The sequence below is a fragment of the Rhodnius prolixus genome, unplaced genomic scaffold (genome assembly GCF_049639745.1).
Source record: "Rhodnius prolixus isolate KJV_2025 unplaced genomic scaffold, Rpr scaffold_6, whole genome shotgun sequence".
NCBI classification, from domain to species: Eukaryota; Metazoa; Arthropoda; class Insecta; order Hemiptera; family Reduviidae; genus Rhodnius; species Rhodnius prolixus.
The window spans coordinates 22,483,869-22,497,656 of NW_027411634.1; the positions used below are offsets into that span (position 1 = coordinate 22,483,869).

The window sequence follows — 13,788 nt, forward strand, 5'->3', positions numbered from 1 at the left end:
TAAGCCTTTTTTTAAAAAACGTTATTCACCCCATAATATGTATTGATAAAACAGCATTCAGCCATAAATAATAACCTTGAGAAATAAGTTATTATAAGCATTGTTCTGCATTGTTTTCTACAAAAATATAAATTACACACTTTTACTTTTAGTAAGTGCAATTAATGTGATCGAAATGAATTTTCGATATTAAAATTCGGGGTCCTTTCACTGAAAAATAACTAACAAAAACGAATTCGTTCAAGCATCTCCCACAGATTGAAAAATAATTGAAATATTTTCATTAGTGAATAATATGTGGACGTATGAGAAAACCCAGTTAAAGGTAAGCACATTAGAAGCATGTATTTCCGTCAAATACAACTTTCAGAAGAACTGTACGGAATTTTATGAATTTTTAAAGCGTGCAGTGGTGCTATTAAAAGAAATTAATTCTACTGTAAAGTATCCAAATTAATGTTATTTAAATTTTTACTGTGTGTGTATTGAAATTGTTTAAAATTCTATTTTTAATGGATGCATTGTTGTATTGCCCTATTTTCGGAATTAATATCCTTTATTTTCTCACCAAAAAATATGGTCACCGTACCTATAGTTTATTTGCGGAAGAATTTCCAAAGAAATTAGATTACGAGCACTTGCCGGAGAAGAAGTACGAGGATCGTTTGAAAAGTCCGTGCAAAAATAAAAACTACTTAATTTTTTGGGGTAAACCTTTTTTATTTTTCAACTAATCTCCTTTTAGGCTTATACACTTCGTCCAACGCTGCTCTAGTTTGTTGATCCCTTCCGAATAATAGGATTTGTCCAAGTCTGAAAAATAGCCATTCGTTTCTGCAATCACCTCCTCGTTTGAATAAAATCTTTTTCCCGCCAGCCATTTCTTCATATTGGGGAACAAATAGTAGTCCGAGGGAGCCAAGTCTGGAGAATAGGGGGGATGTGAAACGAGTTGGAACCCTATTTCCATTAATTTTGCGACCACAACTGCTGAGGTGTGAGCTGGTGCGTTGTCGTGATGGAAAAGGACTTTTTTGTGGGCCAATCGTGGGCGTTTTTCTTGCAGCTCGGTTTTCAAAAGGTCCAATAACGATGAATAATATGCACCTGTAATAGTTTTACCCTTTTCCAGATAGTCGATGAGGATTATTCCTTGCGAATCCCAAAAGACAGTCGCCATATTCTTTCCGGCCAAAGGAACGGTCTTCGCCTTTTTTGGCGCAGATTCCCCCTTGGTAACCCATTGTTTAGATTGCTCTTTGGTCTCAGGAGTGTAGTGATGTATCCATGTTTCATCCACAGTGACGAAACGACGCTTAAAGTCCTGCGGATTCTTCTGGAACAGCTGCAAACCGTCCTTGCAACACTTCACACGATTTCGTTTTTGGTCAAGCGTGAGCAATCGCGGCACCCATCTTGCGGATAGCTTTGTCATGTCCAAATGTTGATGCAAAATATTATGTACCCGTTCATTCGAGATGCCCGCAGCACTAGCAATCTCACACACCTTCACTCTTCTGTCATCCATCACCATATCATGGATTTTATCAATGATTTCTGGAGTAGTAACCTCAACAGGGCGTCCGAAAATTTTGAAACCACTTATAAACTGTTCTAATCGAAGGTGCAGAGTCACCATAATGTTTATCAAGCTTCTCTTTAGTCTCCTGAGGCGTTTTGCCTTTCATAAAGTAGTGTTTAATCAACACACGAAATTCTTTTTCGTCCATTTTTTGAAAATCACTCGACTTCCTCGATTCAAACGAATGCCAAACACAAAGAAATAGACCGATCTGGCTGAAACTTGGTGTGTGTTCTTCCAAGAGATGCTACTAACTGAAGATAACCTCGATACGCACCAGTGGTGCTATCTCTCTGACTTTGCACGGACTTTTCAAACGACCCTCGTAGTAAAAGCTCTAATCTCTTTAACTCTGCCTTTAAGAGCTATTTTTATGGATTACATGGAATTACAGCTTTTAAAATATTAACAAAGGTTTAAATTTGAATTGCTAAAATTTCGAATGAAAAGAATGTGGCTTGCTTAGAAGTGCTTCCTAAATTTGTGCGAGAATTAACAACAAATATTTTAAATACAGTTTTTTATTAGACTTAATTACTTTATTTAAATTAATAAAATATTCAACATGTTTAAAAGGGGCTAATTTCGTTGTTTGTAACATTCTTTGAACGCACTAAACGGTTTAGTAATTTCCACAAATATTCTTGCTTGCATTCCTGTATCAGGGCTACCAACTGGAGGGTTTAATAAATTATGTGTGTAGTAGATAATATATTAGAGATATATTAGGCTTAGTTTAACGAAATGGAATGGAACTCGTATATAATAGATCAATTCATCTCACAATAGTATTCTCTGGTACATAACTGCCCACATATCAGTGATAAATGCCTTTAATATGACGTAATTAATTAGGTGAAATAGTTCAATTAATGTCAGGATTGGGAGGAGGGGAATGCTTTTAATGTAAAGAAAAATATTTATTTTCTAAAACTGTTATGCTAAAACTTAGAAGTTATTTAAAGATTTTTTGCGCAGATTTGAGCTTACTATACAGGGTGAACCAGTAAGTATTGTCCATAGGCCCTACTGTGTGTAGTACATCTAAAGTGGAGTTCAAAGACGTATTGGCCAACTTCATATTTTCCACTGTTCTTGAGTGACGCCACTTTAATTTTTTTTTTTTTATAAAATCCTTACTTTTTTCCAATAAAAATGGTATTACTCAGAAAGTTTTAGTCCGAATTCGATTCTTGTTGACACGGTTAGACAGATAAATTTTCTAAAAATTGATACCATTTCGAAGCATAAGTTATTCTCCAAGCAGCCTCAATCTTCCTCCAGGATACTGGACAAAATAAAAGTAATAGAAATTTTTGAAGAAAACTCATTAGGCCCTTATGTGATCATTATCAGACCTAGGTGCTGGCACTTTTTTTATAAAAGTTTCCTTGTTTAAAGGGCTTTCTAACGGTATATCATTTTCCAGGAATCCTTTTATCTTCGTATGAGAAATTACGTTTGTTTTGCAAGAAAACGTGTTCACGAGCACACCAACAGTGTTAGTTTATCAAGTTGTTTAATTCATTGAAAACTCTTTTAGATGGACCAGTAGTCAATTTTAAAGTAGGCTGCCTTTAAAATAAGAAAGTCAAAGGTTACTAATTGCACTAAAAAAAATAAATTCTAAACTGAAAAATTCAAGTAAAAAATATTTGTTTTACTATATTCAGGCATTGCTGCAAATTTTTAATTAGCATTTGCGTTTAGATTATTGCAAATACAAGTCTTAAGCTTATTTTTATTGTTCTGATTTTGTTGGCTACCCGAAAAAAAAGTCATTAACCAACTTCAAGTAAGTGGAGAGACAACTAGCCGAGAATTAAAATAGATTTATCTCGGAATAATCGCGCGCCGGTAGAAGAGATAATGGACGTTTATGTACCTAGAAATGCCAAATGTCAAATGACAAGAGCATTCAACTCTTAACTTAATTTAAATAAATTAAAAATTGAGTACTTACTCTAAGAATGGAAATCGTTGGAAAAGCAATTTACTTTTGCCTCCTTCATAGTCCAAATCATTACCTATCAGCCAAACCATTTCTTGAGTCCATGTTGTTCCTAAATAAACAAAAATAGAATAGTTAAATAAAAAAAAATATTGAATTAAAAACAACACAAAATGTTTTAACGTTTCATTACAACTTTAATAATTTTATATTTACTCTGCGCGATTATGTGGAAAAATTCTTGGGTAAATGTGGAGGTAATCTGTTCTAGAAGGTTTGCGATCATTTAATAAACAAAGTAAGTGAAATTAGAAAACATTACGATCAGGTGCAGGGGTTTAAAACTGAAATATTTCGTGTTCTATAATTCATTGAAAAAGAGATTAAAACAAGTTGAAACTTGTATCTTTATTATATTTTATTTTGTTTCAGAACTTTATTAATATTTAAAGTAATTATTAGGGACGGTTAATATAATTATAGCATAAAGTTTGATATGAGGAAATAAAGATTTGTTGTTGATGGCCAAAATATGAAAATATGTTGAAAGTTACGATTATATTGAAATTGTTACGATGAAAGGTAAAATGTTTTTGTTGTTAAACACAAGGCTTATTTACAAATGATTAATTACTCAATTTTCAATTATATAAGCTTATAAAATACATTTTTTGTTAATTAGCAGAATATTTTAGGAGAACTGTAAGCTTTCTGGGTAGCTATTGTTTCTCTAAAAGCACATTATATCAAAACAATTGGGTTATTTCATGGGAAGCCTGAACTTTTCATCTACCCATAGTTCTACATCCCGTATTTAGACTTTCTGGGAACATAACGGAAATTTTTATTTATTTTAAACTTATTTATTTATTTTATACTTATTTATTTATTTATTTTATACTTATTTATTTATTTATTTTATACTTATTTATTTATTTATTTGTTTGTTTTATACTTATTTATTTATTTATTTTATACTTATTTATTTATTTATTTTATACTTATTTATTTATTTATTTGTTTGTTTTATACTTATTTATTTATTTATTTTATACTTATTTATTTATTTATTTTATACTTATTTATTTTTTTATTCGTTTGTTTTATACTTATTTATTTATTTATTTTATACTTATTTATTTACATATTTATTTGTTTTATACTTATTTATTTTTTTATTTTTTTACTAACGAAGTTCGTCTAGATTACCTAAAAATGATGGCGGCAATTATATTAATAACAACTCAAATGACGCTAATGGCCATTGCAATAGATGCCCGGAGACTCAAAAAAGAGATTAACTCATAGATTTTTCTCTTTATAGAATCGTTTTGCAGTTTACTGTACCGTGACGGTATCCTGATTTAGCCGACTAATCGTTGGTCATCGTTGATTGGCCCTTAATCAATTCTTTCAATTTATTTTGTTTCATATGTTATACGCATATTTACTTATTACTTGAATATCGTAGTTGTAAATTAAATATAGGTAAAAATAAATAATAGATTTACCGTTGGCTATCGATAAAACGAGTATCTGTATAAAAATGTAGCACTAAATAAATTTTGGAATAGATTTCAAAATGAAATAAAACTATTTTCCAAAAATATTTAAATTATAACTACCAATCAGGGTACAATCTTAAAAATAATTCAGCTCCCACAAAACGACTACGTCTCCTCGAGCATGCTAAGCCGAAACTAACCAACTGCACTTATTCTGCACTAGCCATTATATTTCGTGGCTACAATCTCATTGCATTCTTTTATTGAGGTGCCCATAAAACCATGGACGGAAATTAATTGGTACGAATTAAAACTCTTATAAACTAAGAACGATGTATTTTGGCTTTGCAAGTCACATTAAGAGCGGGGTGTGCTTTTAACGACATAGTTTGGATCAAGGTAAACGATTCTTAATCGGTGGAAAGGGCTTAAACTTTTGTTTAAGATAAATCCAGACTGTAGTAGGCCTATTCTGCCCAAATCATCTAGCCGCCCGCCAGTAAATGTTCGCTTTGGGTTTTAGCCTTAAAATTTTTGGCACCTAATTATTATTTTACGACTGCTTAACTTGAGCAATCCCTTGCCACCATAGAAATTGCCGTAGAAAATGTTTTATTAGAGAAAAATTCTAATTTAATAATAATTTGGTCAAATAATTCTAAACAAATCCCTATCATCCAAAATTAAACTGAGTTTATATTAATTCTATAAAAACAACTTTTTAATGCAAGTTATCCTGGAGTCTTTTTTGTTATTATTAACTGTGGACACCTTAGTAAAATTTAATATCTTTTATTTCACTGTAAAAGCTCTCCATTTAAGGAGATACTAACAACGTAAATTAAATATTCAGCAATGTTACATTAAATTAGCTGCATTATGTATTTTACTTGCCAAATAGTGTGCTATTTTATATTTAAATTTTTATCCATTTAATTTGTCAAATATTTTCTTTTTTCTTATCATCAAGTTAATAATATGTTTTTAGTTCATTGGTTTAGTTTATTTTTTAAGGCGGGGCTTAACGTTCAATTACCAATTAGGTGTCGCGGTACGGGAGCGGAAGTTCATACTTCACTATAAACAATTTTTACTAACAAATAAAAAGTAGCCATATACAGGATTCGATCCGGTGATCTCCTACACACAAAGCCACGCTCTTGACCACTAGACCAACACTTAGTGTATTTAAGTAGTTGACGAAAAATCTTTGAAGAAGCCAAATATTTTATTATTTTTGTTTAGTTATGAAAGCAAAATAACAAACATTAAAAGTCTTGAATTATTTTTTTTGTTATTAAGCAAGTTTACAAGATAAAACAAAACAAAAACGAAAAACATGAAAACTGTGGTACTCAGATCGTAGAGATAATAAATATTTTTATTTATATAAAAATTGTAACAGAAAGAGTTATTAAGAGAAAACTCGCTGCAAGAGATAAATACTCAGTAGAAAATACTAATACTTTGAAGTGCCCTTCAAAAGTTAATAAAGTTAAAAGTTGAAACAGAATGTATAGTTACCAACAAAAATGGCCCAATCGATACTTTAAATAAGTTCTACAAGAATGTTTTTAGTTAATAAGTTCTTAAACTTTCTACAGGTGCTAGAAAGTACATAAGCATTAGTACGTGTATGTAGGAAAACATGTTGGCAGCATTCATGACCTCTCTGGAAGCATGAACACTCTCTTGACAAACATATAGAAAGACTCATGAAAGGTTAGAATAGTGGAATAAAAAGGTTTCTAAAAGGTATTAATGCTAAACAAACTACAAGTAGCAAACGTCTGTGCCTTTTTTCTCCTTACACTTCTCAATCACAACTTTAGTTTGTCTTAGCTAATGAAAAGAACTAAGAAATCTAAGCGATTTAATAAAAATGGTTGAATGAATCAACTAGAAACTTCATTACAAGCAATTTTCGATCAATATCATAATATGGCTTCGAAGCTGAAATTAATGAAGTAGTAGAAAATGCTCTATTTCAGCATAACATGAGATAGACTTCATTCACGGGCTTGTTTAAGAAATTTAAATGCGGAGATCCGTGCACAGATTCAGAAATATTTTAAATAAATTAATCTTCCAAAAGCTGCAACATACAGGGTGTTCATTTTAAGACGGCTCAAATGCATTTCATGCTTAAACGGTTGATCTGAGCAAAAAAATGGTAGAGGGAAAATTTTGTTGCCCGTCACCTCTAGTTTCAGAATATGTTAATTGATTTTAGATTCCTGATCGCGTACGCGGCTGACGCTCGTCCAAAAGTAAGTGTTTACAGTTGACCCCCATTTTCATATAAACAGTTTTAAAGAGTATAAAAAGTTATGAAAGAAACCGGAAACCGCAATTCGATATCTTTAAAATTAAAGGTGCTAGGCCATTTCAAAATCTGGTATTTATTAATCATATTTCAATTTTTTAACTTGTTATCAAAGAGAAAGAAGAGCACGCGATAGGTCATTTTTATGTATTTTTTCATCCCCTTTCTACTAAAAATATTGTCAAGGCAGTGGAGCTAGTATTTTTCTTAATATCGGGAAATAAGTCGTTTTCCGAGTGATTTTTCTAAGCAATAATCAAATGTTAAGAGCTTTAGATGTTCTCAAGCATCAAAAGGGCTAAAAATTAATTTTACATCTGCTACAAACAAGAAGGTTTAATAATTATTAGGTAATTTTGGGAGAGTTGCGTTTAATTACCAAAAAAATTGGAAACCTCCTGTCACATATTTAAGTGATCAATATCTTTCATGTAAAGGATCAAACTTATTCCTTAATTTATCAAATAATGCACTTTACGCAGCTTGTGCAGCATGTACTGTGCCTTCAAAGGTGCCTCCTCAGATACAGAGAGCAGTTGATAACCTCCTGGCTAACCTGGTGAGAGCTACAATAGATCCAAACGCGGTGGCGTAAGCCTTTAAAGTCGCCCTACTAGAAACTAATCTAATCTAGATAAAATTATATAAAGTTGATGTTTGTAAATAGTAAAAGAAAGATGTATAATCGATGAAAAAGAATCTTATCTCTTTACAGCAGAAGTATTTGAAGGCAAAGGCGCGGAAATAAAATCCAAAGACTCGATCGAGGATCAATTAGTGGTGGTACGGGTTAGCTCAGCTAAAAATTATTTAAATATTCAAAAGACATAAAACAGCAAACAAATTACTAAATAACAGTTATTTGACGAACTATTGAGGCCAATGTTATCACACGCAGTGTAAGCAAAGCCCTACATGAGCGTAGCTAGTATGGTTGCCTAAGAAACATCAACATTTTCTTAACAACATAAGGAAAACATTACTTAAATACTGCTATAAGAAGAGTTAATATTCAGGAGCTTAAAGAAGGGAGACCTCTATGGCCCCTGTATACTTTATTGCTCACTTTTATCTCACCACTATTGAATGCTACAAAATTTGTCACAACCTACAAGCATCTCTAAATCAATGTCTTAACATCGATCTATCAACATTTAATCTTTGCGAGACAAATTCTATGCTCGATTATCCAGAATTCGTCAATTATCGATACATCGCCCTACTGTTCTTGCTCATTACATCAATCATTCCGATAATTCTATCACATCATTATACGAGGTCTGTCTAAAAAGTATCCGACCTTTATTTTTCCCTCGCAAAATAAAGACGATAGCGCGGCGCCACTGTACTCAGTTAAGGAAGACACCTTCATGAACATGTGTGAATTTTTTCACCGCCTTCCAGCGCGTCAGTCGCTGCCTGTGGGTCGCTGAGTGAGGTGCTACACAACGTGTTCGTCGCATTACCGATTCTCTCAAGATGACTGAAACATCAAATTTTGTCAAAAGCTTGGTGATTCTCAAAGCGAAACAATTCTTAAGATTCAGCGAGTGTTTGGAGACAAAGCGATGGGTGTAACACAAATTAAGGAGTGGTTCAACCGTTTCAAAAATGGCCGCACATCAGCGGAGAGTGACCAGCGTTCTGGCATGTCCCAGACTGCTCGGAGTGCAGCCGTTGTTCAGACTGTGCGAAATTTGGTGATGGCCGTGCGGGAGATTGCCGAAGAGGTTGAAGTTATTGCAACTTCAAAACGGAGGTCCTTTCGTTCCGGCGACAACAACTTGGTCACTCTCCGCTGATTTGCGGCCATCTTTGAAGCGGTTGAACCACTTCTTAATTTGTGTTTCACCCATCGCTTCGTCTCCAAACACCTGCTGAATCTTACGAATTGTTTCGCTTTGAGAATCACCAAGCTTTTGACAAAATTTGATGCAGTGCCTTTGCTCATCACGTCAGTCATCTTGAGAGAATCGGATCCGGAAGTTGGAGAATCGGTAATGCGACGAACACGTTGAGTGGCACCTCACTCAGCGACCCACAGGCAGCGACTGACGCGCTGGAAGGCGGTAACAAAATTCACACATGCGCATGAAGGTGTCTTCCTTTACTGAGTACAGTGGCGCCGCGCTATCGTCTTTATTTTGCGAGGGAAAAATAAAGGTCGGATACTTTTTAGACAGACCTCGTATATAATCGATTTTTCTTGACGATGAACTCAGTAAATATATTTATTATAATCATATAATGTTACGATTTTTTAGTGTTTCAAGTTAAACAAATAAACAAAATGAAAATTAAACGTACTCACCACATTTTGGATAAGAAATCACCCAAACATCATCGGCTCTAACTTGAAAATTCTTTATACGATCGATGTATCTAGAAAATTCTTTTGGCATAATAAGTCCGGATGGTTGTAATCGTACATCGCCGACTGGCATTAATCCAGGTATTCTATGTTCTCTTACATAATCGGCTATTGGATCTTTTAATTCTTCTACCGTTACCATACTGGAAAAAGAGAAAAGATACATTTGTAATTTCATCGATTAATAAAAACAAAATTTTATTTTTAGAGTCCGTAACACTAAAACACAAACAAATGAAAAAATATATAGAAAACACTTTAATTCAAATAAAACATAATATAACTGGTGCACAGATATCGTAATATGGTGGGTACATTATTGAAAATTATTTCATGCAGTGATCGATGTGTATTATTTAAGTGATACCAAGAGTTTTGCATAAAACGATTGTTTATTTTCATTACTTAACTTTTATTACTTTTATTTACATTAGATTAGTTCCTACCAGGTCAACTCAAGGCTGGTTTGGGACTGTCTGGGTGCTCTGAAGGAAATTAGTGACCAAAATAAGGTCTTTCTGGTCTGGGTACCTGGTCATTCAGGACATAAGGGAAACGAAGCGGCAGATTTATTGGCCCGGGAAGGTTCTGCGGGGCACTTCGTTGATCCGGAGCCCTGTTGTGGGGTCTCTAAGTGTCTTAAGACTGAGGTCATTAAATTATGGGCGCAGACTATGTCTCAGGAGTGGTGGCTTGCCACCACTGGGCAGAGACAGGCGAAGGAGTTCATTAGAGGCTATTCGCCGAGGCTGGCTGCAAAATTAATCCGTCAAAACCGTGGGGCTATAAGGATGATTGTAGGACTATTAACTGGGCCACTGCAGGCTCAGAAAACACATGCATCGCTTGGACCTGGCAGATGATAGCCACTGTAGGTTCTGTCAGGAAGAGGAGGAGGAAACGGCACTGCACGTGTTGTGTCAGTGTGAGAGGCTCGTATGGCTAAGGATGTTACTTCTCGGGGAGGAAAAACCAAGGCCTGAGAGCTTTACCCAAGAGCCGCTCTCCAGCATCAAGAGTCTGATTAAAAGGACAGGTCTGGAGGGTGAGCTTTAAAGTGAGGGGAGCCACAATAGATCCAAAGGGGTCGCAGTGGCGTAGGCCTTGAGGCCGCCCTAGTCTAATCTAATCTACATTAGATAGGGAAAAATAACGATCATGCGAAATTTTAGAAATTCAGTTGTCACTGAAATATTTAGAGTTTTCTGTTTCAGAAAAAATTGGTCTGCAGGTGTGAACTAATTATTTAAAAAGTAAAATGAAATAAAAAAAAAAATCTCAGTTACTAAAACTTTATATTCTGATAGGCTCCTATCAGGATTGTTTCTGACATATTATAAAGAAGAGATAGGCTGTTAAGTTGGTATTCCGTGAAGGAATAAATATGCGACAAAAATTCTTTGCTCCTGGTATTCTTCTAGGGCAGGAATGGCGAACCTTTTTGAGACGTAGATCAAATTTTGTTCATTTTTTTTTTTTTAGCACTAGCTCTGGGATCACTAATGCCCATTTGCACAAAAGTTAAGTTTAAAAAGTTTTAAACTGAATATTTTCAAAACTAAATATCTTTAAAATTCAGTTGGTTTAACGGGACGAAACAAGTGCTATGGAAGTCTCTTTTTACAAACATAACTGAACAAAACCTTACCTAAAGTGTGTTTTATCTGAAGAAAAATCTAAATATGGTTATTTGCTTTGGGTTGTCGATTTTTTTTAACAAACAAAATATGAGTAAAATTATACATTTTATTTGATATTTTTGTAAACCCTTTTGCTTTATTTCAAATACTACAAAAGCATTTGTCGTCATTTGCGTTTTAGAACTGTAATGATCAAACTAAAGGTTATAGATAGCATTTAAATTGCTTTTGTGTCAATGCGTGTTTGAAAAAAAATACAGATAGAATATAAATTATCCACACAATTAGAAAATCTAAATCAACCCGCGTAAACAAACAAATGGTTGCCTAGCAATTGTTGGTCAGTGAAAAAACTTGCGTGGGTCAGTGTCTGACCCGCGCGTTAAAGGTTCGCCATCGCTGTTCTAGGGAAAAGAACAAATTTTCTTATCAAAAAAAACAACACATTTTTGCTAGATGTCTTAATCTGGTTTTAGGAAATAAAATAAATAAATAAATAATTTCGCCGAGAAGATAGATTTTTCATTCAGATAAAAAAAATGATGAAAGCTATGCATCATGTTGATATTTTATGAACCTGAAAAGTCCTGATAAAATTGACGAAAATGGTCCCATGGTTTGTTGCAATTGTTAAAACATTTTTTCCCCAAGGATCTGGAAGGCACATTGAAGGCAACAGTCTTGTTATCTATCTTGTGGTGTAGATTCAGCAAATAATAATAAAATAATATAAAATGTTGAAATCAGTGACCTAAAACTGCACCGTCTCCCTTGTAAGATCCATTGTCACTGGTAAACTCTTTAGAAACGTAATCTTGCACTATAATGATGCAAGAAAGATGCATGTCACTGGCTGCATAATCAAGATCGTAAAATAACTGAATCACTGTTGCCAATGGATTATTGGAGATGGTATTTTTGAGAAGAGATAAATTTGTATTATCTTTTAGCGACCATAAACTATTAATATTTAGGATTAAACTAGCGAGGATTCGGTCAAAGTAGAAAAACAGCAATTCCAGTCTTAAAGCCAACTTTTCGACAAATAACTATCGTTTCTATAACTTAATCAACTCACACAAATACGCCTTGAAAAGTCAATAAATCTGTCGAAACGTTGGCGTAAAGTTGGAGTTTCTATACAGGGTGTTCAGCATAAGACTACGGTAACTTCGGGAGGCGATTCTGGGCATTATTTGCAACAAAAAATTCCATATAAACTATGGCTCGATTCGGCTCCGTTTTATAGATATTTTTAATTTTATGTTTTTTCAAGGTGTTACTACTTTTTAGCAAAAAGTTGTCTATATTTCTCAAACTATTAAAGCTACAGCTATTTTAATAAGCTCATTAGAAAGAAAGTTAAATTTCCTTTTAAATAAGCTAATTTGTATTCCAAAATGATAATATTAAGTATTTTACTTTGTGGCCCAAACATAAGAAATAGCAAGTTTCTAATTTTTTCCAAAAACTTTGACTTCATTTTTCTCAAAAACTTTTTATATGAAAAAACCGTGCACTATTCAGGAAAAACATCTACATACGATCACCTTTCGAACGGTATACAATAATTGGGGTTATGTTAAAAATTGATGCAGAAATCTCTGATTAATTGCAAAAAAGTAGGCCTCAAAACAGCGTCAGCATTATGAAAGGAATTCACCTACCATAAGAATATAACTGATCAGAATCATCAAATCCAGTACGATTTTTTACAAACGTGTAATTTAATAATTAATTAATTTAAGGACTATATTCAAAAATATAAAATTTACATTATAAATAATAAAATAAAATAAGAAGAAGAAAATGGTGTATGATGTTAAATGAGTGTAAGGTACCAATTTCGAAAGAAAGGATTTTCGTTTAACGAGTTTAGATCTGTGTGTTATTCTTTAGTTAATTAAAGAAATATGCCAAATAATGTGAATAAATCATCATTTTGAACTACTCAATAAACTTTTTGAATTAACAGGTTGTGAAGAGCTAATGCATAAGCCAAGAACTTATTACTCGCTGTGATCCCCAAATTAAATAATCGTGGATGGAATACTTCACCGAACCGCCAGTACACCTCCACGATCATCTTAGCGTTCGGAACACCCTGTCAGGAAAACATCTAGAATACTCCCGCCTAGCTTCTCCACTATTCCAATCTACGAAACCGTAGATGTATAACATACCGCGATATTCAATATTCGAATACGCTGGCATAATGATAGCAAAATGACAACTAAATATCTAATGAAAATGTAGACTTTAAACTATCTTTTCTTCTTCTTGTATTTATTTGTTTTTATAAGCCGTATTAGGATAAAACATATCAGTTTTTAACTTGGAGATTAGAGCGATAAGTAAGTTCCTTTCATAATGCCGACACTGTTTTGAAGCCTACCTTTTTGCAATTAATCAC

The 13,788-nt window shown here is 33.4% G+C and overlaps 2 protein-coding genes across 3 annotated transcripts in view; one reads left to right on the forward strand and one right to left on the reverse strand.

Moving 5' to 3' along the window:
* Positions 1–13,788, forward strand: part of LOC141461079 (cholecystokinin receptor type A-like) — a 428,938-nt gene that overhangs the window by 226,904 nt on the left and 188,246 nt on the right. The window lies entirely within an intron of this gene.
* Positions 1–13,788, reverse strand: part of LOC141461080 (luciferin sulfotransferase-like) — a 62,426-nt gene that overhangs the window by 22,773 nt on the left and 25,865 nt on the right. For both annotated transcript variants that reach the window (XM_074141760.1, XM_074141759.1), the window contains exons 2-3: positions 9,676–9,878; positions 3,546–3,645 (exon numbers count right to left, since the gene is read on the reverse strand). In XM_074141760.1, coding sequence (XP_073997861.1) covers positions 3,546–3,645; positions 9,676–9,877 — 302 coding nt within the window. In that variant the 5' untranslated portion in view covers position 9,878. The remainder of the gene's footprint in view (positions 1–3,545; positions 3,646–9,675; positions 9,879–13,788) is intronic.